Source organism: Poromitra crassiceps (assembly GCF_964638095.1).
Source record: "Poromitra crassiceps genome assembly, contig: HAP1_SCAFFOLD_317, whole genome shotgun sequence".
NCBI lineage: Eukaryota > Metazoa > Chordata > Actinopteri > Beryciformes > Melamphaidae > Poromitra > Poromitra crassiceps.
The window spans coordinates 187,833-214,619 of record NW_028152085.1 but is presented as its reverse complement, the minus strand read 5'-3'; the positions used below and the strand labels follow the sequence as shown (position 1 = coordinate 214,619).

General features: G+C 43.6%; 2 protein-coding genes across 2 annotated transcripts; both read right to left on the bottom strand.

Moving 5' to 3' along the window:
- Nucleotides 1–1,603: 1,603 nt before the first annotated feature.
- LOC310771042 (G protein-coupled receptor kinase 5-like) lies at nt 1,604–16,512 on the bottom strand. The gene is made up of 16 exons (XM_083663723.1): nt 16,294–16,512; nt 14,938–15,027; nt 14,675–14,787; nt 13,368–13,445; nt 9,798–9,895; nt 9,465–9,557; nt 8,093–8,156; nt 7,785–7,925; nt 6,561–6,751; nt 6,427–6,464; nt 4,743–4,832; nt 4,400–4,608; nt 4,136–4,273; nt 3,571–3,708; nt 3,328–3,459; nt 1,604–3,213 (listed from the first exon to the last, which is right to left on the bottom strand). The coding sequence occupies exons 1-16, from the start codon at nt 16,343–16,345 to the stop codon at nt 3,124–3,126; spliced, it is 1,755 nt and encodes a 584-aa protein (XP_083519849.1). The 5' UTR covers nt 16,346–16,512; the 3' UTR covers nt 1,604–3,123.
- A 6,740-nt stretch (nt 16,513–23,252) lies between these two features.
- On the bottom strand, nt 23,253–25,006 carry dusp26 (dual specificity phosphatase 26; the record flags this gene model as incomplete). Its single annotated transcript, XM_083663729.1, has 3 exons — nt 23,253–23,452; nt 24,157–24,377; nt 24,828–25,006. The coding sequence occupies 3 exons, from the start codon at nt 25,004–25,006 to the stop codon at nt 23,253–23,255; spliced, it is 600 nt and encodes a 199-aa protein (XP_083519855.1).
- Nucleotides 25,007–26,787: the final 1,781 nt, after the last annotated feature.

Here is a 26,787-nt window from a genome sequence, read left to right as displayed (position 1 = left end):
ACCAGAAAAGCATACGTTAAAAAGTTATTTGTTTGGGATTTTAAATGTAGATATACTGTATAACATAATTTCGGCCTCTCATGAATGCACACCATGTGGTGTTAGCACCTTTACCAGATGGCTAGTAATGGCTGCCAACAACATTTTTCGTCAACCCTGTTACCATTCTAGGGTAACAGGGTTTGTGTGTGTGTGTGTGTGTGTGTGTGTGTGTGTGTGTGTGTGTGTGTGTGTGTGTGTGTGTGTGTGTGTGTGTGTGTGTGTGCGTGTGTGTGTGTGTGTGTGCGTGCGTGTGTTCTGATGATGGATGTCTTAACTTCAGCTTTACTTAATGGAACTTGTAGGTCTACCTGCTTGATTCTGAGTGATTTTATCCGCCTGCTCATTTCCCACCACACCAACATGAGCAGGAACCCAAAGGTAGCATGCAGATATGCCCTTCATCTCCAGCCTCTACATTATTAGATCGAATATTTCATTAATGATACATGTTTTGTTTGAGTGTAAAAATGCAGGCCTTGTAGAGAATAGAAAGAAGTACCTGCCTAAATACTTTGTAAATAATCCGTCTATGTTTAAACTTATTTTGTTACTGCAGACAGTTAAATCAGGGATAATTATGTCAATTGAGTAATGTAATGTAATATGTACATTTGAGTAATGTCCTGCCTCTTTTTACATGATAAAGATCTGTTCTGGTTGTGCACATGATGTTCTGTTTTGTTTTGTTTGTACTCCATACCACAATGTGTGGCCTGGAGGAGCATAGGCCGTCGACAACAGTTCGCCAGAGTCCTCTGTCCTGTGCTTTTCTTTCCAGCTGTTTCCATGTCAGTCCGCTCTGTGTGATGTCTGTCTCCAGGTGTTCTTGGGCCGGCCTCTCTTCCTTTGGCCTTGGGCGTTCCATCTAAGGGCCTGTCTGGTGGTTAGTCTGCGCAGTGTGTGGCCGATCCATCCCCACCTTCTTCTCCTTATTTGGTCTTCTTAGTTATCCTCCATGTCTCTGATCCGTATAGGAGTACTGGCTTGATGTTGGATTTGAAGAGTCTGATCTTTGTCTGCTGACTGATTACCTTGGAGCTCCAGATGTTCTTTAATCACTTGGTTTGACCAAGTAAAACTATTTTTATAAGCATTTTACAAAATGTCTATGGAAGATGAATGCGGTATGGCGAAATCGGAAGATTTGGCACTCTACAGTGAATGGAAAATAATCACAGAGTAATACGTGCTTATGATTGGCTAAGGTCCATTGTTGTGGCATGGCTTTCTTTTTTTCGTGACCTTTTCCACTTCAACACGATGAGTACAGCCTATCTAGGCTTATAAAAGACAAAACAAACTAAATGAACATTAAATGAACCAGCGGGCCTGACTGCATAGCTTAGTCTACATGCATGGCGCTATTCAAATACAATCAAGAGGAAAAAGGAGCTTCTTGGATATTAGGAGCAAAATCTAATCAGAAAGTATAGTAGTAGGCTACATGTGTACTCAAACAGTTTCAACGCGTTTCTACCTCGCTTATCTTCGTCAGGCTGTACTAGCGAAGACCAGCGAGGTTAAACCTGGTTGAAACGCATTGTTTTGTGCCCCTGTATATTTGCTTGAAGATGTACATTGTTTGTAAACTGTTTCAGTACACTGTACTACAGTATATTGATTACATTTTGCTCCTATTATCCAAGACTTTTGGCCTGCTGAGCTTGTGCCACTTTTTAGATTTTTGCTATTAAAATAAAACCAGCAAAAATAAAATTTCCCACATTTCATTGTGTGGATAACTACCGGTAGAGTGCATAGTCTACAATCAGTGCTTCCCAACCTTTTCCAACTCATGGCCCACTTGAAAATCTCAAAAACGTTTCCGGCCCACATCCGACCGTAAACAGTAGGGGCCACATAATGCGTTCTCAGAGCACTTTTTATATTAACGATAAAAGTATATTAAATATTTAATATGAATGATTAAAGGAGCTGTCCATCAGCACCACACCGAAATCAGAAATTAAAAGTGAGGGGTTGTCTGCAATAGGCTAATTAACAAATAATTCATTACAAATTAAATAACGGTATAGGCCTACCATTCAACAATGGAGAAATGCATTCTCATACATAAACATAATAATTTAAAACAATTCTCGAAAAAACCTGCGGCCCACTTGCGATACCTTCACGGCCCACAGGTTGGGAATGGCTGGTCTGGCGCTATTAAAATACAACAAGCAAAAATAAAATGATCCACATTTCATTGTGTAGGCTACATAGTACGTTCAAGAACCCATGGGTGTATGCATTTGCTGATGCTAGTTCAGGTGTCAGCGGGCTATAGTAGACTAGGCAACGTGTGCTACTAGAATCCTCTCTCTCTGTCCTTCTTGCTTCCCTGGCTCTCTCGCTTGATCGCTCTCCCATTTTCTGTTCCTAGACTGCCGTTTATTGTTATTGTTGTTGTTGTTTCAAGACAAAAAGCTTCACCTAGCCTCTTAATAGTGCCTTTTATAGCCAGTATAGACAGTCTGCATGTCTGGGAACGCCCACAAAATGTTAAACGGCTGGCGCGCGAGTGGGGTAAAACCGCCGATATATCTCATGGGCTGACTCACCAAAAGACGGTGCTGCGGCTCTAAACTACATGTTTGGGGGTTCTAGAGCAGAACACAAGACGTCTGCTCAGATGTGCGTTTACTGCGGTGGTTAAATCCCCGATCGTGTCTGCCTGGGCTGGGCTATCAGCTAAATTCTAACTTTGCTGAATGGATAGAACGGAGGAATTTACCCCACCCTGACCCCGCCCCCAGGCTAACCCAGCGTCTATTGTGGGCGTTCCTAGAGCCTGTATGGGCGTTCTCAGACATGCGGACTGTCTCTATAGACCTAACCCTGAATAGGGAGAATACCTTTTCCTGGAGAGCATCAACAACACTAGCTGCTCTGTTTTGGAGTTTAGTCTGTTAAAAAAAATGACAGACATGTTACTACAATGAAAGTCCAGAGATACAAGCAACACAAGTTGTGACGGCAGCCCCGGGACAAATAAAAATTGTCTCCCAAAGTCAATAAGACACGGGAGGGATTGCTGATGGTATCATCTGGTATTGTGTAGTGGCACCTGTGCCGTCCCTAGAGGGTAGTGCTGACTAGACCCGGCTCCAGGGCTTTCTCACTGGGGAGTAAGGACTGTTTGCTCTGGTCTTCTGTCACCTCTGGTGGCTGCAATTCCAAGGAAAGAAGGAGGAAATAGTCAGCTTTCAAACACAAACACTTTCACTTAAGAAGAGAAGAAGAAAAAAAAAACACTGAAGACACTAGGGTGTGTGTTCTCACATTTCTGCGTAAGATGCGGTCCAGCAGGCTGCGCTTGGGAGCCTCAGGGGCCTGGTTCCATTCCAGGTCTGGAGAAGGAGAGCCCTGGGGGCCAAACACATTCAGCTCCTTGAAACATCCCGTCTCGATAATCTAGAGGGGAGAGATTGAGGAGAAGACAAGCCTGATCTTAGATTCGTTAAGTTAAGTTAAGTTATTTATATATATATTCTTTTATATTAAGAAAGGCTTTTTTCATTGCACCTCATTTTGCCAGGTTATAGGGACGCTGCCTGTGTTGAACTGGCGGTAGAAGTCATCGTCCGTTTGGTCTAGACTGACTCCCTTCACAGTCGAGAACTCTTCAATGTCCTGCACGTCACTGCAGTACACCAGCCTGGGCTACAGCATACAGAGGAACACAGCAGAAGAGAAAGCACAGAGCAGTGAAGCAGGGATACAGTGGAGGATAGACCCACCTACCGGTATATTCCGTTTTACTACCTTCATATTTGTGGAGCGAATTTTACCCACCTTTAAGACAAAAAAAAATGACACACGTATAGCAATTTTAAGGAAGAAAGCATGAATTACTGTTTTTAAGAAAAGGACTTGGTTTTATTTTTATTAGTGGGCGTTTGTCTTACAACGATCACCAACTGGAGGCCGTAGTTTAGCCTCCATTTAATTTAGGTGGCAGGGGTCAGCTTCCCCAATAGATAAAGCACAAAAACAAAATGGACATTTCGGCGAGATATAGTTTAAATTTTCTCGCGTCTCATTTAGCATTTTTGAAGTTGAAGTGAGATAAACTGTTAGAGGTCCTTACATCAGGTTTAAACGGAGGCTCCACGAGTCCAGCCTCGAGCATCCTGAAGTTGATGGTTCGGAAGAAACGATGTGATTGGACATCTTTCCACCCTGAGGCCTGGCAACCCAACCGCTGGGTCGGGTCTTTGGTCAACAGCTACGATACAAGAAAGAGGCAACTAATGAACAATCAATGAGACATGGATCTGCAATTGATGTAGTTTTGACTCGTGCGCGCAGCTCGTTCAGTGGTTGAGAGCCAGGCAGATCTCTAAGAACTCACCGAGCAACAGAGGTCCTTCACCTCACTGCTAAACATCTCCCCATATTCCTCCTTCTCTGTTCGAATCCTTTTCTCCATCTCTGATCCTTTCGGGTGCTCGCCTCGTGCCCGGAATGGGGCCTGTCCCGCGGTCATTTCGTACAGCAGACAGCCAAGGCCCCACCAGTCAGGACTCAGGCCGTAATACTCATGACCGATCACCTCAGGAGCTGAGATCAGGAAGCAAATGAATCAACTCCTAGCGGTGTCACCTCCGGTGTTCTCTGTATTGTTTCTGTGTGGCGTAAGACAGTGGTTTTGAATCATATTGCTCTCTAAAAGTCTGCACAGTAGAGGTACATACCCATATAGCCCATGGTGCCCACCCTGCCTCGCACCAGATTCCCTTCAGACAGCCTCACAGCCAGGCCCAGGTCCGAGATGCGGATGTGCCCTTGGGTCAACAACAAATTTAAGCAAATCATCAATGTGATCCCACTAATCTCATCTCACTAATCTCATCTCACTAAACTGATCTCACTAATCTGATCTCACCAATCGTTTGTGTTCATCATGTTGTACTCGCCCTATAAACAAAAGCCAAAATCATTTCCCAGCCATTTTTTTTATTTCCTTCTCCTTTCAACGTGGCACAATTGACAGCACTATCAGTGTGTGAAGGACTATATAATGCTAACATGGTGTGCTACGGTACGGTAGCGGTAGTTTGTAATTACTGAGGCATGTTAAACACTCGTGCTTCCAAGTTTCCAAACATGCTGCCAAGTATGGAGGAACAGAACAGGTGCAAGAATTTCTTAAAATAGATTTCACCACACCTGACTCTCACTGACGTTTAACTTCCTGAATCTGTGCTGCCTAGGTTTTTACCCATGTCAAAATACCATCAACAGCATTTCCTGATAGTCAAGAAGAAGTAGGTGCATCTGAAGAGTGACTCAGATTTGACCAGAGATTGTGTCTGGCAGAGCTTCAGTCATTATCAAGAGGCAAAAAAAATGAAATGAAATGAAAAATTAAGCCAATGCAGAAGTGGCTTAAACCTGCATAATGGCCTACAGGGGGCGCCTCCACTAGCAGCAAAAATATGTCTGATTGTATAGAAGTCAATGGGAAAATGACCCTACCTCTTCTCACTTTATTACATCAATGAGTGTATGGTCTCAATCACTAGTTTTGAGTCTTTTCAATACAGCATGATGTTCATTTTGTAAGTTATGGTCCAATTGAGAGTAAAATAGACAATAAAGCAGAGTATGTTTCGGGGTGTGATTGACAGCAATTGACCAATAGCAGGTGGTGCTGCTGCTCTGTGGAAAAGGCCTGTTCTCATGCTAGCTGCTTCTGTCTCCAAAAAACAAAGATGGTGACGGTCACAATGCCAAGCTCGAGATTTCAACACAGGAGTCCACAAACCAATGGGTGACGTGACGTGACGTCATGGTGGCTCGTCCATATTTGTATACAGTCTATGCTCATTTACTGTTTGATCTGTGTAGTGCCATTACTCTGGGAATGTACATAGAGACACTGCATGAAATAGGCCACGCCCATCACGGGGGAAAAGCTCCGTTCATTTCCACACACCAGCGTCATTTTCCTTGAATTAAACATAGCTAAAAGCTGTTGTGTGGTGGGCTGCGCAGACAACAAATGTAAAAGAAAATCGCCAGTTAAAGTTTTTTTGTACTGCCGAGGAAAACAAGGAAGCCATTGAGAATTGGCGAGAAGGAAAAATGTGGATGTTGCTGTCAATGAAGTAAGTTGGAGTGTTCATCTTCCGTATATACGATATTTTTGTGCAACACCCGGCCATGCACGCGACATAGGAGAACGCCAGGATTGGACGGGAGTTTGTGTTTTCCCCCGTTTTGGGCGTGGTTTCTGAATGATGACGCGCTCCGCAGTGTCTCTATACCATCTTTGATCTGTGTAGTGTCGTTACTCTGAGCCTGTACAGTACATAGCCTACCATATAGCTTTAATGTTTGATCTGTGTAGTGCCGTTACTCTGAGACTGTACATACCATCGTCATCCAAGAGAATGTTTTCTGGTTTCAGATCCCTGTCACATCAAACATAGCATTGGAATTAGTGAATACATTATACTTGTGTGCCAGACAGTTGAGGGATGGACATTGACCTATAAACACACACTGACCTATAAACGATGGACTTTTGGTGCAAGTGGTTCAGACCACAGCAAACTTCTGCGGCGTAGAACTGCACTCTCTCTCTGTCCAGGCCAGGGGGACTAATGTTATGAATATGGAATTTCAGGTCCCCACCATCCATCATGCTCAAAACCATGCAAAGGGAGTGCTTGGTCTCGTAGGCATAAGCCAGACTCACCTAAGTGGAGAAGGGACAGTTACTGTACTTGAGATAAGAAGCGAGATAGAGATACAACCATAGCATGAGGCCTCACGAGGTTCCCTGAATGTTTTCTAAAAGGTCCAAGAGAGCATAGTGAGTAGCTCAAAAGCCCCACGTTGACATTTTACGTGTCTGCAAAACAGGGATATGTAGAAACAAACAAAAGTTTATTACAACTTTGGTTATGTTTAGGCATTTTACAATTTTGGTTATGTTTAGGTTTAAATAGGTGTTTACTTACAGCCTCCATCCACCCCGGCCAGCGACCACAACACCCTTACTGGCCACCACGCTATTTCAATAGCAGACTCTATGACATTATGTTTTTGGTTGAAAAATGTTCATAGACGGCTGTCACGTAGACTCTATAACATTATGCAATGTGTTTTTGGTTCAGAAATGTTCATAATTATGATTATTATGATGTGATTTTACAACAGCTAAGAGGTGTAAACACTTCTTGGCTGTTGTGAAATCACTGCAAAACATGGCCTCTTGGGGCTTCCTGTCGGCTCTACGACTCGAGGGATCAGTGTTGGTAAACAAACGGCAGCTTATAATGGGACCCTATGGAGCCAGCCTTGAGTGCCTCGTGCTAGCAGGCTGTGCTTCTTACTAAATTCACTTCATTTTAAAAACTACGACAGTTCACACAACTTTAACACGACATACTGTATATTATACATCAGACCCTTGAGCTACTTCTGCTCTCACTCAGAACGTCAAAATATAAGCGATGTGATGTATACCGTAGTTTTTGAGATGTTAACGAATGTTTGGCACAACTCATACTAGTTAACTGCTGCAGTTCCGGGTGGCATATCCGGGTGTCGTGATGTCACGCTGATTCGTCCTGTTGTATTAGCAAACACTGCAACAGGAAGTAAGCTAGGGTCCATATAGAATGTTTACGTCAAGTTCAAACCGTCTATAGCCTACGTATCGGTGGATTGCAGATAGGAGGATTAAACAGCACCACCAGAGACAGTGAAAGGGCATGAGGTCTTACCACAAATCTACTGTCAAGCCCTTCTAACAGCTGTTTCTCATTGAGAGCCATGGCTTCTCCTCTTCTCTTCTTGACATGGGTCTTCTCCAGCTTTTTGCAGGCATACATCTTTCCTGTCGCTCGCATCTGACAAGCCCACACCTGGAGAGACACAGAGAAGACAATTGAGAGTCAGTAACATGTCATTGTAGATTTGAGATGGTCAGGTTGTATCAAAGTCCTTAATAGCAGAGGGAGAGAGAGAGAGAGAGAGAGAGAGAGAGAGAGACAGAGAGAGAGAGAGCGAGAGAGAGAGATTTTAGCCTTACCTCTCCAAACCCTCCTTTCCCCAGTAGTCTGTACTGTCTGAATGTGTGCTTGCTGATCGGCTGCCTTCAAGAGAGAGACACTGGGTTATTATGATTCTGAATGGATCCAAGTCTTACGATCCCAACGTCCCAAATCTAACATTTCTTACAACCTTTTTGTGCCTAGGAGATGTTGGATGGTGACAGAAGAAAGAAAACAGGATCTTAAATGAAGTGAACTACAGCACATAGACCAACAGGTAAACCAACTACCCAATAAAATACAAGGTCCTGACTCTCTGTGGTCAGTAAACATCCCATCGACACTCTTCGCAAGAATATGGGTGGCTAAATCATGGCCACCTAATCATCCCTCGTTACTTAATTGGCACATTCAGTCCTCAACTCTCCACCATGATAGCTGATGTGTGGTGAGCGTTCTGGCACAAACTGGCTGCCGTGCATCACCCAGGTGGGTGCTACACATCGGTGGTGGTTGAGTTGAGTTCCCTCCCCTCCCTCTCCTGATATGTGAAGCGCTTTGAGTGTCTAGAAAGGCGCTATATAAATCCAATAAATTATTATTATTATTATTATTATTATTGTTATTATTGTTATTATTGTTATTATTATTATCCTTTATTATATAAAAGGGAGGAAGTGGGTGGACAATATCCGTTTCAATTTTTGTCCCACTGATGATGTCACAATGTCTATGAGATAATCAGATATCGACTGCAGGAATGTCCACCACAGAAGTGTTGCGTTTGTATTTTTGTTAGGTATATTTTGTTCACTTCCTCTTCCTGCTATGTTATGCCTCCACTTTAGGGTTGCACAATCCTTTCAGTTTCTCAGAATAGAACAATGCATGAGAATTCTTTGTGAATTAAGATCCAGACAACGTTTTGTTTTGCTGGAACTTCTGTTTTTGACCCCATCTGTTATTCTACACTAATACCGGTCTGGTCCTGTCTAAATTTCAGTTAGGGTTAGGGTTACAGATAAATACATATAGGCTACTAGATACAGATAAATACATATAGGCTACTAGATACAGATAAATACATATAGGCTACTAGATACAGATAAATCCATATAGGCTACTAGATACAGATAAATACATATAGGCTACTAGATACAGATAAATCCATATAGGCTACTAGATACAGATAAATACATATAGGCTAATAGATACAGATAAATACACAGGCTACTAGATACAGATAAATACATATAGGCTACTAGATACAGATAAATACATAGGCTACTAAATACAGATAAATACATATAGGCTACTAGAACTCTACTTAATCTTCCCCACACTTCCCCCTTCTATAGATGACATACACACAAGCTCAAATAAGACGTGGGGAATCACACAGGCACTGACCTCTCTAATGACTTCCATTGAAGAAAGCGGTCAAAAAACATGCTTTCCTGGTACTGCAGGAAGGGCAGTCCGCTAAGGTATTTATGTAGATCTCTAATTCGTGAAACAAAGAGGTTAATTGTTGTTACTTAGAGGCATATACACACACGCGCGCACACACACACACACACACACACACACACACACACACACACACACACACACACACACACACACACACACACACACACACACACACACACACACACACACACACACACACACACACACACACACACACACACACACACACACACACACACACACACACCAACAGAGCAAGTATGGACTTACTGCCTGCATTCTTGAAAGATGTCCCCGCAGGGATCAAGCTCCAGCCTCTTGATGCAACTCAGTTGGTGCCTCTGCACCACGTCCACACACTGGTTGGACTGAGGAGGTTGGACACATGATACAGTATATAGTTAAAACAGCATGTAGAAGCAACATGTCCTCATACCGAAATGACAGAATAAGTCGTTTTCCATTGACTCCCAAAACGGCATGTGAGTTAAACAGTGCATGCAGGTGGTACGCCTCGTGTGGGACACGGTTAATTTAAAAAATAAATATGCTACCCACGGAGAAAGCCGAGCACGCACGGGTAAAATGCACTTGATAGGCCAACTATATGCGCCAGCGGCTTGGGCCAAATTTATATTGGCCGCTACGCGATTGATTCAAAAGTCTTAGCTTAGCTTAACTTCTGGTGGCCCCCTGTGGCTGAAAATGGAGGCCAGCTCCATTGTCAATTCTTCCTTGCCAGCCATGCTATTTGCTAAGTTAGAGAAACCTGGGACCTTAGAAAATTTTAATTTAAGCTTTGTCATGAAAAACTTTGTTTTGTTTAAAATCAAATTAGGAGTCTGGGAGTTTTGAGTCTGCCAGATGTTTCTGTCCACACACCGATTTGTTTCAATGACTCTTTTTTGGCTCCATGGTCAGACAAAAACTACCATGCCTGGAGTGAGAAGGGGCTAGTTTCCATCAAATACCTATACATAGATGGTCAATTTGCATCCTTTGATCTACTGAAGAGGAAGTTTGAGTTGCCCGGCACGAACTGGCTCAGATTTCTGCAAATCAGAAATTATGTTTGATCCAAGATTCACACCTTTCAAGCACTCCCAAATGAACATGCTTTTTTCGATGTATTGTTGAGCCCTCCTCACTCCAAGCATCTTATCTCAAGATTTGTATGTCTGTTTAACAACTGCAACACAGCCTCTATTGAGAGACTTAGGCCATGTTCACACTACAGGCAAATCCGATTTGCTGCTAAAGTCATTAATCATCATTATCTTGATTGGTTTCCCAAATCTGATTTGGGAGTGTGTCCACACTGGCACAAATCTGATTTGGGCAAGTGTTCAAGTCAGATCTGTGTGTCCAGACCTCCATATGTGATTTGGGACAAGTGACACAAATCAGACTTGGAGCGTCCAGACTCATAAAACCAATCTGGATAGAATCATTAATAGGTCATTAAAGTTCACAAATCAGATTTGACCTCCTAGTCCGAACATGGCCTTAGAGAAGCATAGCAGGGGGAACTTGGTATTGATTTATCTGACAGTATATGTGAAAGGAGTCTGTCAGTGGTACAACTCTGCTCAGTTAATAGCAGACACCAGCGGATTAAATTTAAAGTCGTTCACCGTCTTTACTACTCCAAGCATAAATTACACAAGATCTACCCTTCTGTCTCACCACTATGTGACAGGTGTCAGGTGTCAGAGGGCACACTATCATGCCTTCTGGTTCTGCCCTTCATTGACAAGATTCTGGGCCAAAATATTTGATTGGTACTCTAAGGCCTACAATACAACCCTACAGCCGGCGGAGTCCTCTTTGAACTTCCCTACAGCTGTGCAACAATCTCTGACACTGGGGACCACTGTCGCCAAAATACTCAGTCTGAAGGAGTGGAAGTCCTCCTCTCCACCCTCATTTCAGGTATGGCTGATGGACATGATTTCTGTTATACAGATGGAGAGACTCAGGTCCCTGAGAACCAACTCACTTGGGAGGTTCTCAACCATCTAGGACCTGTTTCTACTTTGACGAGGTTGCGAACCTGCGACCCTCTTGTTGGTACAGTAGGCAGGGAATCTACCGATACACTACTCGGACACCCAATAAACCGCAAATATCTAAATGTGTGTTGAGCGAGGCTGGTGACCAGCCCAACAAAATGGACAATTAACTCATTGAGTGCCATGGACGTCTTTCGACGTCCAATTAAATAGTGACGTAGAGTGCCACGGACGTCTTTCGACGTCCAATGCGTTTTTTGACGGTGGGACGTCGATCAAAGCCTTCCGCATCTCCTGTACAACTATTATAGCTATTGGAGGTCTATAACCTATTTTACAGAACCCTTAGGTGGCGACAGTGCTCTCCAGGTTAACAGAAAGGCAGAGAAAAACAGAGAATAAGTCTTTGGGGAAACGGAAATCGCATCGCATCCGTATGCATCGATATGCATGAAGCGTTTTAACGTTAGATGTGCCTACAGCAGTCAATCTGCTCCCACAATTGAGCTCCTCCATGTCCGCTGCAACAGCCAATTCGCATGATCAGCCGTGGATTTGTTATTATTCTCAACTGGAAGCATAGGAGCCGGTGACAAACACACACGGAAGCTGTAAAAAAGCTGGATGTCGCGCACATAGACGGTCGCGCACCCTTCACAGTGCAGAGCAAACTCAGCAGAGAGCCACCTCCCATAAGGAGGAGTGTGCAGTTGAGGAGTGGGAGGGGGGGGGGGGGGGGGGGGGGCACGCAGAGCAGCACACAACACACAACACCCAGACAGACCCAGGCAGCAGGACATTAGCTTCAGAGTCAGTGATGTGTTTGAAATGTTTAATTTCCCAAAAGGGCCAATATCTCAGCTTCTAGAAAAAAAAGGCTCTTTTTTGTTAAATCAAGCTATCTTCTCCGGCTGATAACTAAAGAACGGAAAATGATATCAATAAACCTGTTTTTGCTGATGATAGAAAAGAGTCTCATCGTTCTTTTTGCGTGTTCATTGTTTACATAGTAATATCACACAATATTCTGTGGGCCTCGAGAAATCACTGAAAAAAGCTCTGAAACTCTGGCACAGGGAGCGTCCGTTCTCCAAAAGTGGCTGGCACTCAATGAGTTAACTAAAAACAAAAGTAAAACCATTTCCGTCACTGCAACTTTTCAAGACGTCTCAAATGTGGCCCTCCGCACAGTATTGGTTAATCAAGAAAGTTTTCTGTTCACCTAACGATGACAGCACTATCATACAGTTTGTAGACAAGCACAAAGTAGGAACAACACAGGTGGAACTAATGTTTTCAGATGGTAAACAGCAAACAAACGGTTACCTAGCAACAGACATTTCCCACTGGGTGGCAGTCAGACATGGCCGCAGCAAAGAAGCGTAAAGTTGACAGCGAGAGCGGCCGCTTTCAGGAGCGCTGGGAAGTTGAATAGTTTTTACTGAAAGTTGAAACAGTTACGTTTGTCTCAGATTCCAAGAGACCGTCTCTGTTATGAAAGAGTTCAATGTGAAGAGACATTACCAGACTAAATATAATTCATACCAGCGATTGTCTGGCAGTGAACGGGTGGATGAAGTGAAACAGCCTAGAACTATTGATTCAAGGACTAATATTATGGCACTGAGTACGATTATATTGTATGTGATTTATTTTTTTATAACCCATATGATGCGAGAAGCAGCTGGCCCCCAGGTATTTTCACATGATCTAATCTGGCCCCCATTCCAAAAAGTTTGGACGCCCCCGAGTTCAAGCTTCCATTCACACAAATATTTGTACCCAGAACAAAGTGTTTAAGTATTAAAAACACTTGCGGTTCTCAGACCTGACTCCTGAGGAATCTCTGATTGATGCTGGTGCCAAAATCTCCCCTGTCCTCATCTGACTTTGTCTCAAACTTGTCCTGCAAACACAAACGGAAGACAACATTGTGTCCACAGGTCATCAAGAGACAACTTTAAACAGACAGCAAGAACCACTTGTAATTCAATATTCTCAAAATGTTTATACAGTGTCATTAAAGGTGACTAAAATAATCTAAACCAGTTTATGCTTATCAGACAAAGGAATGCCACTGACATCACAAGACCAAAATAGATTTCCCAGTCATTGATATGCCAAACCTATCTAACCATCAATCACTCTATGTCTATGAAATATGCATGGTAATCAGGTCTAGACTTCACAGGTATAATTCCACTTTACATTGACTAATGGCTTTCTTACTCCTGCAATATCTACTCCTACATACAGAATAACAAACCAGAACTTGCATTGAACTTATATTTCGTGGCACATTTTTCATACAACTTCCTCTTAAATATTCACGACTTGCACAGAATGTTTGTTTTTGTTGTGGTGGCCATTGATGCCCCGAATGCAGCACACAGTAAGTCTTTTTCCCACAGCGCTGGGCCAGCAGCCTTGCCGGGGTCATAAGATGGAAAAGCCAGGGCAGTCAGTCAGTCAGTCAGTCATAGACATTTAGTGAGTTTAGGGGATGTAGATAGGGAAAGGAAGGTGCTAGAGAGTTGGGATTCGAGGGGTGGGTAGGATTAGTGGCTAGGGGCCCTAGGCTAGGGGCCCCTAGCCACTAATCCCGCTAGGGGGATATGGGTGGTGTTTGGTGGAGGGGGAAGCGAGGGAAAAGGGGTTCAAAACCATGCCCTCTTGGAACTCTAACTACTCTTTCATACTTACACACTCCATTCAAACTTTTCATACCTTTTGTACTTTTTGAGAAATCGCAGTTCACGTTTTATGTTTTTTTCCAGCCTTTATAATGGGAGCGTATGGAGCCAAGCTAGAGTAGTGATGTCATTATTCTTTCACTAAATTGACACATTTTAAAACTGTGACAGTTCACACAACTTTTAAGACTATGTCTTCATACATATATTAAACATCAAACCCCTTCAGCTGCTTCTGCTCCCACTCCAAATGTCAAAATATAAGCGATGGGATGTATGTGTGTTTTTGAGATATTGATGTTTGTGTTTTTGCGCAGCAAATAGAGGGCATCAAATTGGTCACCAAGTCATGAATAGTGTTATTTTGTTGTTGTTATTTTGTTGTTGTTGTTGTTATCTTGTTATTTGTATGTATTTTGGATCAGCTGATGTAAGAGTATACCAGTGCGTCCTGTAGGGAAATGTAGTTCTGCAGATCAGGCCTGCTCCGGCAGAAGAGCTGGAACAGCTTCTTGCCGATGGGCTGCTTCACACACAGACTGAAGTAGTCTCGCTCTGTCACAGGAACATAACATGACACGTGATGTGAAACGGCACCATAAACCAAGACATGTATGGATTTATGAAACACACGCACGCACGGATGCACGGACGCACGCGCACGCATGCACACACACACACACACACACAGACACACACACACACCGACGCTCTCGGCCAGCTCCACACACTGGCAAATATGAGGGAAACGAAGCATCTCTTTCCATTTCCAGCTTCTCCCTTTCCCCCCTCCGCCTACAGAGAGGAGGAAGAAGACAAGGGACAGAAGGGACAGGAGGGACAGAAGGGACAGGAGGGACAGGAGGGACAGGGGAGTGAATGGGAAAGATTCTACAATCATCTGTTTTAGGGATGCACGATGATAATCGGCATGTCATCTGTATCGGCCGATAAAGGCTTTAAAATTAAATATCAGCATCGGATACATAGATCTAAGATATTAATTGGGAGTGATCACTAACATATGTGCAGTGTGTCATGTCATCCTCCCCGTGCACGAGTGCGTGCCTAACCCATCTGGTTTCAGACAATAGTACGCTCCACTACAGTGAATGGCCTATTAATAGCTCTGGGAACAGGTAAGCAAAGCCTGTGGGACCACATTACTCTGCAACTTACTTTCAAGTTGTCAGTTGCAAAACAGATGACATCTGTAGTTGTAATCCAAGCACATTTGTTTACCACTGAAGATCTCTGAGTTGACAGCCCATATACTCAATCTGCTTTGAGTCCGATTTGAATATCTCAATCTTCTGCACATCTCTTGCTTAATATGAGGAGAAGTTCATCTTTAAATGCATCCAAAGGGTCTAAATAATGACTTAAAGGGACAACTCACCCTAAAATCCAAAACACGTATTTTCCCTCTCACCTGTAGCGCTATTTGTCCACCTAGATTATTCCGTGTGAGCACCACAAGCCGAGTGCCATCCAGTTCCATTGTATTGGAGAGAAGGCAGACATCTCTACAGCCAATATCTCCAAAACCCAGGCAACTATCCCAAAACAATCTAGATGGATAAATAGCTCTACAGATGAGAGAGAAAAATATGTATTTTGGATTTTAGGGTGAGCTGTCCCTTTAATACTGAAAGGCTGAAACAAAGAGTGTGTGAGGAAGAGAGGAAGCAATGCTTGCATGGACTGAGGAAACAAGGCACGATCAAATGACAAGAGGGGAAAAGTGGTTGGGCTTAAAAGTCTGTATCAATCTGTGTCTCTTACAGCACTATGAGGAAGTCACCATCCCCAGATCACCCGCCCTGATCCAGGTCCTGACACAGCTTATGTCATAGAGTGCACATTTTACTCAAGTGTTATATATATCATAACACAATATGCATCACAAACCTTATCAGCAAAAAAAGGGCACTGTCATCCCCTGGCATACAATCACATTTTTCCCCATCAGCAGTGAGTAAAACGTTTCGACAGAAACACGACAAACACTATACTTCAATTGAATTTCTGATTGAAAGATTGAAAAGAAACGGAGCTCACCTTCCCTGGCTCTAATAAGAGCGCTGTTGGCCACCATGCTTTCGATCTCCATGTAGGTTTTTGTGTATTGAAAGTTTGCTCTGTCTAGTTTTCTCAAAATGCAGTGCACCTATAGACACTTACACTGGCTGCCATATCAAATAAAACTCTAACTGCAGTGCACCTATAGACACTCACACTGACTGCCATACAAAATAAAAGTAGTGTGGCTGAGTGAAAGTTTCCTTGTGGCTCACAAATGAATGAGGTTGCATAGCTACCCTGGAGTTGCTTCTTGTATGACAGCTTACTCCCTTCACAGGACACGCCCTCATCCAAGAGGCGGGACACACGCTGGAGCACCCTCCCATCATTGGCTCATTTTGACATAACACATCAATCATTTTTGACATATTTTACTCTCTGAATATTTGATCTTTTTCTTAACTAAAAAGTTTAGATTGAAATGTAAAACAGAATTTGATCTAGAAAACTGGGACTCCAGCTTAGACACTTCTTTGATACAGAAATTAAGAAACAGATTTCAGCTGAAGGAAATTAAGTGATTGAAGTATTTATGGGAGCATATACACAAACCCCAGCTAAAACTGTTTCTAGATTATATAGAGGCTTGCATAACCGAAATGGGAATAATTCACTGTAGGCTATGTTAAATCGAAATGGGAACTAGAACTGGGTATTAATCTGTCAGAGGATGATTGGCTTTCGATATGCGAAGCACAACAAACTTCAACAAGCTCCAGAGGATGGAGGGAATTTGGCTGGAAGAATCTGATCCACTTTTTCATCACACCTCAAATCAAAAACAAACAATTAGGTGAACAGCAGCCCTGCTGGAGACAGTGTGGGTCGATGAACGCCAATCATTCTCATATTTTCTGGTTATGCACAAAAATACAATCTTTCTGGGTCAATATTAGCCAAAGTGTAAAGGAAGTTTTGGGTTATGAGTTCCCTAAGGAGCCACAGATTGTTTACCTTGGGTTAATCACAGAAGATGTCATTCATAAGGAGGACTCCTATCTGTTTCAGATTCTCACTCTTGCGGGGAAAAAGGCCATTACGAGGAATTGGCTCAAAGAAGATCCACCAGGAGCAGATCAATGGTTGGCCATAGTAGAGGAGATTCACTCCATGGAAAACATGACTTTTCGTCTTAGAACGAAGACTCTTGACCGCCGATGGGGAAAAAAAAAAAAAAAAAAGTTTAGATTGCATCTTCCACTACTCGTAACAAAACGCAGTAGACCGTTCTGAGAGAGAATTATTTATTTCTTGTTCATTACAGAGTTTTATCAAAAACAAAGTTTTATCAATGTTCACCATTATTCACAATAAAAACATAGAAACCAAAGTCTTAAAATCAACTTTAAGTACACATATTAAGGCATCAACACCTCCTTTGCCAATTTGTTTTTCAGTTAAGCTCACAGAGAGTGGAGTGATATAAAAATAAATTCAAAATAATTCAAGTATTCCTATAGAAAGGGTGCCTGTAACAAAAGGAAGGTAGGAGAATATAAACAGGAATTGAGTCCAACAACCAATCACTGCACATTAAAACCACAAATACAAAAAAGTACAGACCCGATACAGCCAAGTTAAAGACCACAGAGAGAGGCCCAGCCCGGAAAATATCCATGGCTAGTTCCCCATTAGAGAACTGCTTCCACTCATGTTTTAATTGGAGTGAATGGAAGAGAACTCCTGAAAAATGCAGTTACAGAGCTGTCAGATACATTATAGTCCCGCTTGCCAGACTTCTCTCCCGGAAGGCAGGGAAGTTCGTGGAAAGAGGCTGCTGGTATAAGCTCTGCCATTGGTGGAAACAGGCTGCTGGTATAAGCTCTGCCATTGGTGGTGACCATTTCAGTCGGCAGCAGAAGAAACTCCCTTTCCGCTCCCTACAAGCTCTGCCATTGGCTCTGACCCGCTCTGACTGTCCGGCTGCGACCATATATGGATTTCCTTTCTGCTCCCTCCGTGTCGAATCTGTCTATCTCAAAATGCCTCTGCTCCTGTGAAACAACATCAACAATGCTAGCTCATTGTTACACGCTGAAAACGATTGGATCCCCAGTTGTAGGGAGAGAGTCTGGCAAGCGAGACTAGGTTAATCCAAACAGAGCATTCCCCCCCCACAAGTCCAGAGTGGAGATCTACGCTGCCAGACTCTCTTCCGGCAAGGAGGGAAGTCTGGCAGGCGAGACTAAGATACGTTACATTGTGTCATAGCACAAAAGCTTTCTCTTTTTCTGCTTCCGAGCTAGAATAACTTCACAAATTCATAACCCCTCCAGATATTAAATAGAAAATGTTCCAATTTCAAATATCAAGAATCTCATTAAAATATCCCTCATGCTATAGCTTGGTTAGCTGTGGTCCCTTAGCTTGACTTTTGGTCTAGGCGTAGGCCCAGTGTCGCCAGCCAACAATGGTGGAAATGGGTATTTTCTGCTAAACATGAAGATACAATAATAACAATGTTCCTTTGACTCGAGACATACTTCTCCAGATGTTTTGTTGCTCTACCTCAGGGATACTCAACTTGCTTTGCCCGGGGGGCACTTTCGTGAAATGATAGAAGGCCAGGGCAGGGGCCAGTTAATAAACAAACAATATACATTTTTCTGTAGCGGATTATAGGTTTTTGGGGTGTCAGCCAGAGTTTAGTCTGACAATGTTGTGCACACCAGAAGGTTAGGTTAAGTACATACATAAGTGCCTGGGTAGCCAGCAGACGGCGGTATTTGACAATTTAGCAGCTAAATCATAGATTATTGAAAGATATTCCATATTCCAGACTGAAATGCTATAACAGAAGTGGAGTATTGGCCAGAATGACATGAACATCTGGACACTTATTCAGCGAGTATCTTGCATGTTGCGTTCAGGTGCACTCACTGTAAACAAATAAAAACAAAAAAACAAAAGAAATTGCAATTCCATCGCGGGCCACACAAGGGGCGCCCGCGGGCCGCATGTGGCCCGCGGGCCGCAAGTTGAGTATCACTGCTCTACCTTGTCTTCCAAGGTGAGGAGTGAATCACTTTGACCCCAAATGAATGTCACATGTCAAAGCTCCACAGGGCACAAACAAACAATCCAGCTTTATGTACAGTTTGCCGCATTTGAGCCAGCAAAGTTGTTCAATTAATACCGATAGTTAATCCAGGTGTTCAGAGAACTCCGTTCAAACAGCACAGACGTGAACAACAAATCACCCCCCCCCCCCCAAAAAAAAAACCGTGTTTCAAACATGATACTTGAGGTATTCATGAACAAACACAGGCGTATTTTCAAAGCTAGTTGGAATATTAGCTTTGGATCGTCTATCGTTTTTGCTAACATGTGAACACAAGCCCCATTTACAATACCTGTACGTTAGCACATTGACGCAGTACTCAGAGAGGTGCAGTACTGTACGTTAGCACATTGACGCAGTACTGCAGAGGCGCAGTACTGTACGTTGTGCATTTTCCTATCACCCAGGCAGTTGGTAGCTTTACAACGGCACATGATGTGGTATCATAACCCACTGCACATCTACTCTATAAATAAACAATTCTTGTGCTGGTATGCATTACATTATCACTTAAGTCTGTATTCCGGAGGGCTAGTAAGTAACAGTCATTGCAAAGTTTAAGTGAGAAAGGTGTGGATTCGTGTACGTAGATGCGCTGATGCTTACTTGTAATCTACTGTATGGATTTCAGTCTTCTTATTTATTCCATAAAAAGTCAAGAAGGACGGTGATTAGCAAAAATCTGAAATACCTTTGGTTGAAAAAACACATTGAAAATGAACACCCAATTGAAAGGGAAAAAACATAGCATTTGAATATTTGCTGCTACACACAAACGTGCTAATCACAGATAAACACTGTGGGGAGATTGTGATGCTAGTTATCCGGCTACAAAACTGTGCTGGTTTAGAACTGGGCTACATGTAGTGTGTGAGCTGTTTAGGGCACTTCATGACATTTGCTTAATGTAGGGAAGAGAGTTAAGGGAGCAGTAGGACTGGAGCTCTTCAGGACTGAAACCATGTCGAATCAGATGTCGGCTATCTGAAGCCATGAAAACCAGAATCGGATGTAGGCTATCTGAAGCCATGAAAACCAGAATCAGATGGAGGCTATCTGAAACCATGAAAACCAGAATCGGATGTAGGCTATCTGAAACCATGAAAACCTGAATCAGATGGAGGGTATCTGAAACCACGAAAACCAGAATCGGATGGAGGCTATCTGAAACCATGAAAACCAGAATCAGATGTAGGCTATCTGAAACCAGGAAAACCAGAATCAGATGGAGGCTATCTGAAACCATGAAAACCAGAATCAGATGGAGGCTATCGCTGAACACTTCCATGTTTCTGAGGGCTGACATCACACAGCCCAATCGCCAGAATCAAATGTCAGCATTGTCGCATATGTACAACCTCAATGTCAATTTGAAACAAAACGTCGCCTTTTAGTTTCTCAAATGTGGCCTTTTACACTTGCAAACCTACAATCTCAACGTAAAACAACCTTGGTTATGTTTAGGCAAGTAAAGGAACTTGGTTAAGGTTAGAATTATGGTGTGGGTTCGGCTTAAATAACAAAAAGGTTAAACTGTGGTTGAAATGTAGATTTTGGAAATCTTGGGGATTGAACACGGCTCTCCGGCATGAAAGGCAAGTGTTTACACCCTCCATCCACCCCGGCCTCAACACCCTAAAGCTGCCTCCACACGAGAAGCCATCTCCTCTTCTCTAGAGTAGAGCAGAGAAAGGTCAGCAGTAACTTAGTAGGTCAAAGTTGAAAACCATTTGAACTTTGAGCACAGCGCAAGGTGGCCAAATCGAGCGGTGCGCGACGCCAAGGCTAGCGCTGTCCCCATAGGAAAACAACGGCACAGCGAGCGCAGAGCCGTTTCACCGTGGATCATGTGTGAGGGGCTTTACTGGCCACCGCGCTATTTCAATAGCAGACTCGATGACGTTGATATACACTAGAAACGTGATATGAAATGAATTTTTGGTTCAGAAACGTGATATTCTACGTATCTGTGGATTGCAGAAATTTATAATGCCGACATCTTATCCTGGCGACCAGGCTGCTGAAAAGAGCGCTCAGTACTGTATGATGTGACCTAGGCTTAGACTGATATACTGTATCGGTTTGCCAATATATTGGGTACATTGGATATTAAATATCAGATCTTGACCAGTGATGTCTTCCACTGCCTACTTTGATACAATGGACATAGTCTGTAAAATCTACAATGAAATGTATTTTCTTTGCATGTTTCATTTAATAATCTAATTGTTGAAGTATGTTTGTGTATCCCAGAGTTTCCTCTACCATGTAATAGATGGGGTGTGTCAGCATAGCTTACAGAGCTGCTCACCCAATTTAAAGACATTGAAAAGTAGCTATCGCCGATATAAGTCTACAAAATATTTGCATTGGTATAGCTATCTGTATTGGTCCCATGTTGGTCAAACCCTATAATTTACTGCCAATAAGGAGCACAGTGTTAGAAACTTGCAGGTTGCTCCTAACCCCAAAGCACGCTTGATCCCAATAGAGTGCCAATGTCACACCCTCTTCCGGGTTAAGCTTTTGGCATACTCTTCGCACCCAGCCAAGCGCATAGGGCGCGCGGCGATTTTGACGTCATCGCACGGGGCGTGTCGGGGGGCGAGGCCTGAGCGCGGCGCGGCGCGTCCATGGAGATTTTTCTATCAGCGCGTTGGGTTTTGCTGCCTGTGCCTGTGAGATCTCCGTGGTAGGCTATCAGCGGATATCTGCTGTGATTGAGTCCTCACCGTCCTCATCGTCGTAAAGTCGCCTTCGAAGCATGACGTTCGATTATAACGAACTAGTTGTGTGGCTTAGCCTTCCCAAATGTTGAGGGTCGTTTTTTAGAATTTAATACATAGAACTGGGAACGTTACATTCAATTTCATTCAGACTGCGTGGCACTAATCGCCGCCATTTTCCCCTGGAGCTTCCACAGGAGGAGGGGGGTGGGAGGAGCGAGCTGCGCACTGACTATGTTCTGTTTTGGCCCGCGCAGAGTGCGCGCGCCCTCCTCGGAGTCCCGCCTCCAGCGCGTGCACGAAGAGTATGCCAGACGCTTAAAGCATACGAACCAAGGGATTTCATGTCTTATTTATTTTTCCATAGACATTTGTTAAAATGCTTATGAAAATAGTTTACTAGACCAAACCAAGCGATTCTGATATATTTAGAATCAGGAGAGACCATAGAACATTTCACTCAGAGCAAAACCTTAAAAAACATACTTATTTTATACAACATATATTTTAATATGATATTAATTTTTTTATTTTTAGGTTTGGTCTCAGGGAAATGTCCTGTGGTCTTTCCTGATTCTAAATATAGCTGAATCATTTGGTTTGGCCAAGTAAAACTATTTGTATAAGCATTTTACGAAATGTCTATGGAACAATAAATGGCAGATGAAATCCCTTGGTTCGTATGAGCGGCGTGACTTTGGCTCTCTATTCTACGAAGGCCTCACACCGGCAGTGCGTGGTACTTTCGGGGTCTGCGAGGCTCTACAGGCGACGCGTGCATCAGGGTCTGTGGGGCTCTACAGGCGACGCGTGCATCAGGGTCTGCGAGGCTCTACAGGCGACGCGTGCATCAGGGTCTGCGGGCTCTACGGGCGGCACGTGCATCAGGGTCTGTGGGGCTCTACGGTGACATGATACCTGGCACCGTGTGCTTCAGGGTCTGCGGGGCTCTATGGTGACGTCTGGCGGCACGTGCTTCAGGGTCTGCGGGGCTCTACAGTGACACAGTACCTGGCACCGTGTGCTTCAGGGTCTGCGGGGCTCTAAGGGCGGTGCGTGCTTCAGGGTCTGCGGGGCTCTATGGGCGGTGCGTGCTTCAGGGTCTGCGGGGCTCTACGGGCAGCACGTGCTTCAGGGTCCACGGGGCTCTATGGTGACGTCTTGCGGCTCTCTCTGAGGATGCCGTCCAGGCCGCTGAGCTGGCGCAGGAAGCCTCGGTTGGGGGTGACGCCGCGGTGGTCCTTCACCGTCTTGATGGCCTCCACCAGGGTCAGGTTCTGTCGGATCATCAGGTAGGCGAGCACCAAGGTCGCCGAGCGGCTCACCCCCACAGTGCAGTGCACCAGCACTGTGCCTTCAGAGAGAGAGGTATAGATTACTGAGACCAACCAGATTCACAACAGCTTCTTCAACTGCACATCTTTACTTAAAGGCACCACAATGGATGACAGCACTCTACTGCTGGTATCTAGCACCTCACCTACCGTCATATTATCAGTTGTCTCTCTTATACTGTGTGTAGATGGACAGACAGACAGACAGACAGACTGACTGACTGACTGACAGACAGACAGACAGACAGACAGACTGACTGACTGACTGACTGACTGACTGACAGACTGACTGACTGACTGACTGACTGACTGACTGACAGACAGACTGACACTGACTGACTTAGCTTCCCATCAGTCTGGTTCCAACACTAAATCCAATGCATACTGTACTATAGACACATGTTTATTTATATGTATGCTTACACAATACTTTCTTTACATAATACTTCAAAAAGAGACCTATTCTCTCAATCCCCCCCCCCCCTTTTTTATATGCCTTTTTCCCATTTATTTTTATTTTATTTTATTTTGTTTTGTTTTATAGACCTATTCTTATTTATTTAAAAAAAACCATTGTTGGTCTTTTTTATTTTATTTTGTGTTGTGTTATAATACGGTGGCCTATATTACGGTGACCTGAAGCAAACCTCAAATTCCCATTATGTGCAAACACACACACACACACACACACACACACACACACACACACAACACACACAGGACAAACCTCCGCTGCTGAGGGCCTTGTGGATGAACTGGGCAGCGGGGTAGAAGTTGACGCTCATGTCGAAGCTGGGGGAGTCGTGAGCCTCGATGCCCTGGTAGGTGATGCTCATGCCGGCGTAGTACTCCGCTCCGCCGCGCCATTTGCTCTGGGCACAGTTCAGGATGTGGGTGATGCCAAGTTTGGCCAGCTCACGTCTATCTGACGCTATATCTCTGCAGAGAGGCGAGAAGGTTTCAAATAGTCCCAATCATCAATCAACTGATGTAGGTATACCTAATCAATAAAGCAATGAGATTGAATTAATAAGACAGTGATTCTCAACCTTTTTCAAATCAACGACCCCTAATTTCGTCCACTTTATCGCCACAGACCCCCATTTGATGAGATTTTGCCTCTCAGACCCAAATCTGAGAATATTTTTTATGGTTATGATTTTGTCCAGAATTCCATGACTATCAGTATTGTAGGTAGACAGTGAAATTATCAAAACAGACATTCTCTACTTGTGTTAACTTCTTGCAAATGAAATAATGCTGACGTTTAACAATTCATCAATTTGCTGGGGAGCACCTCAACGACCCCCCCGCTGGTCCCTGGACGGCTGGACCACACGTTGAGAGAACCACACTGACTGTATTAAGGGATAGCTGAGCTCAACCCACTGATCTCCGATGTAGAGTCTTGGCCAGACTTCGTCGGCATGGTTACAGGCTGTCTTCCCGGTGCAGAGGAGCCTCTCCAGCTCGGACACCGTGAGAATGGGCGCGACGCGCTCCGAGTCTTTCCTGTTGGGCGACCTGGAGCTGCTCCGTGACCGCGAAAACCGAGACATGAACGCCATCAGGGGTCTGGGGAACAAAATGAAATGTTGATAGGATTTTTTATATTTTTTTATCCATATCCCTATAAGCATTCTATGGGCAAAAGAGTAGAATGGAATAGAATAGAGCTGCGACGATTACCGGTAGTCGATTAGTCGACAACTATTTTTTATAATCGATTAATCGTTTACACTAGACTAATTTTAAGAAGAAAAATACTAATTCCACCTCCTTAGATGTGAATACATTCCTTTAGTCTTGTGACAGTAAACTATCTTTGGTTGTGAGTGAACTGTTGGTCAGGATAAAAGAAGACATTTGAGGATGTCATCTTGGGCTTTTGGGGGAAAAGTGATCGATATTCTTCACCATTTTGTGACATTGTAAAGACCAGACTAATCGATTAGTCGAGAAAATAATGCATTGTTGTCTCACAGTATAGGCTACAGCTATCTTTGTTTTGTTAATGTGATGTTTTGTTGATGTCTTATCTTGTAGACACTTTGTGCTGGACTGATCTGTTCTAATCTAATGGAAATAAAATAGTTGCAGCCCAGGCCTAGAATTAGAACAGAAAAAAAAAACAGAATAGAGTAGATTTTTATTTATTTTATTTTGAGAACATGACCAGGCTACAGCAATCCCCATGGTTTGTATGTTATTTCGGCCACATCTTTCTTTAGGCTATTTAATCCCAAATTGATGCGCTCCCAAGCCTAAACTGTGATCCAGGCTGCAACCACTCTGTAAAGAACACAGACCTAAACGGTACCAGTAAGTCACTCCTACCTTCTTTGTTGTGGTCGTCGTCGGTGTTGTTTTATTCCCTGTGTTGTGCGTGTCTCCCTCCTGGGCGCTACAGGGCGAGCCAAGCCGCGGCCATGTTGACTCCTTTAATTCCAGTGGGTGGATGGAGATGGGTGGGATGAGAGCGCTGCAGCTACAGTGCGTCTCATCTCCAGCGTCTCAACAAGTCTTTGATTACATTATTGACTCTGACAACAACACGGCTCCCGGTTTGAAGCCGGCCACTCTGGATGATCGTCACAACATGATCATCACATCACAGAGGTCATCACTTCCCTATTCCTCCCTCCCGCAGCCTAAAACGGCTTCTTTTATTCCGATGCTGTTGACTTGATGCTGCTCGTTTACTTGGCTCTGCTGATAGTAGTGAAGATGGTCTCACAGAACCGCTAGTGGCGTTTGGCGCCATCTTGCGTTCGTCAAAGGGAAATTGATAGAAAATATCAATCAGCATCGTCTTTGTTACGTTACACTACTGTACTGTACATAATGCTACAAGGAATTTACTTGTATTACTGACAGAAATCATGTAAAAACGGGTCTATTTTAAAATGAAATAGCCGGGCAGTTTCTGCATGAATGTGCAAAATATGATGCACATACATAGTGCAAATGGTCACAGTATGAAGAATATCTGCAATGTGCAGATGCTTAGTAGGCTGGAAAAAGATTCCGGGCAGCATAACTTATTGCATCGGACTAAGAACTGTCTTTGAAGTGACTTTTCAGTGGAAGCTGTTCAAATATAAGCCATGAAGCACAATGTATGCATGTTCAAATGAGCATGGATTTAAGTCATTTGTCCGTTGTTAAAAACTCATTCCTTACGTTTAACTCAACAGGTAGGCTATAGTATACAGTGCATTTCACTTTGTCTGTGTAAACCTGTAGGTCCTACATTGTCTTAAAAATGAATTGTGGCACTGTAGGGCAATGTTTCAAATGTGTCTGGAAATATCCAAACAAGTGAGATGTGAGTGATCGATGACAGGCA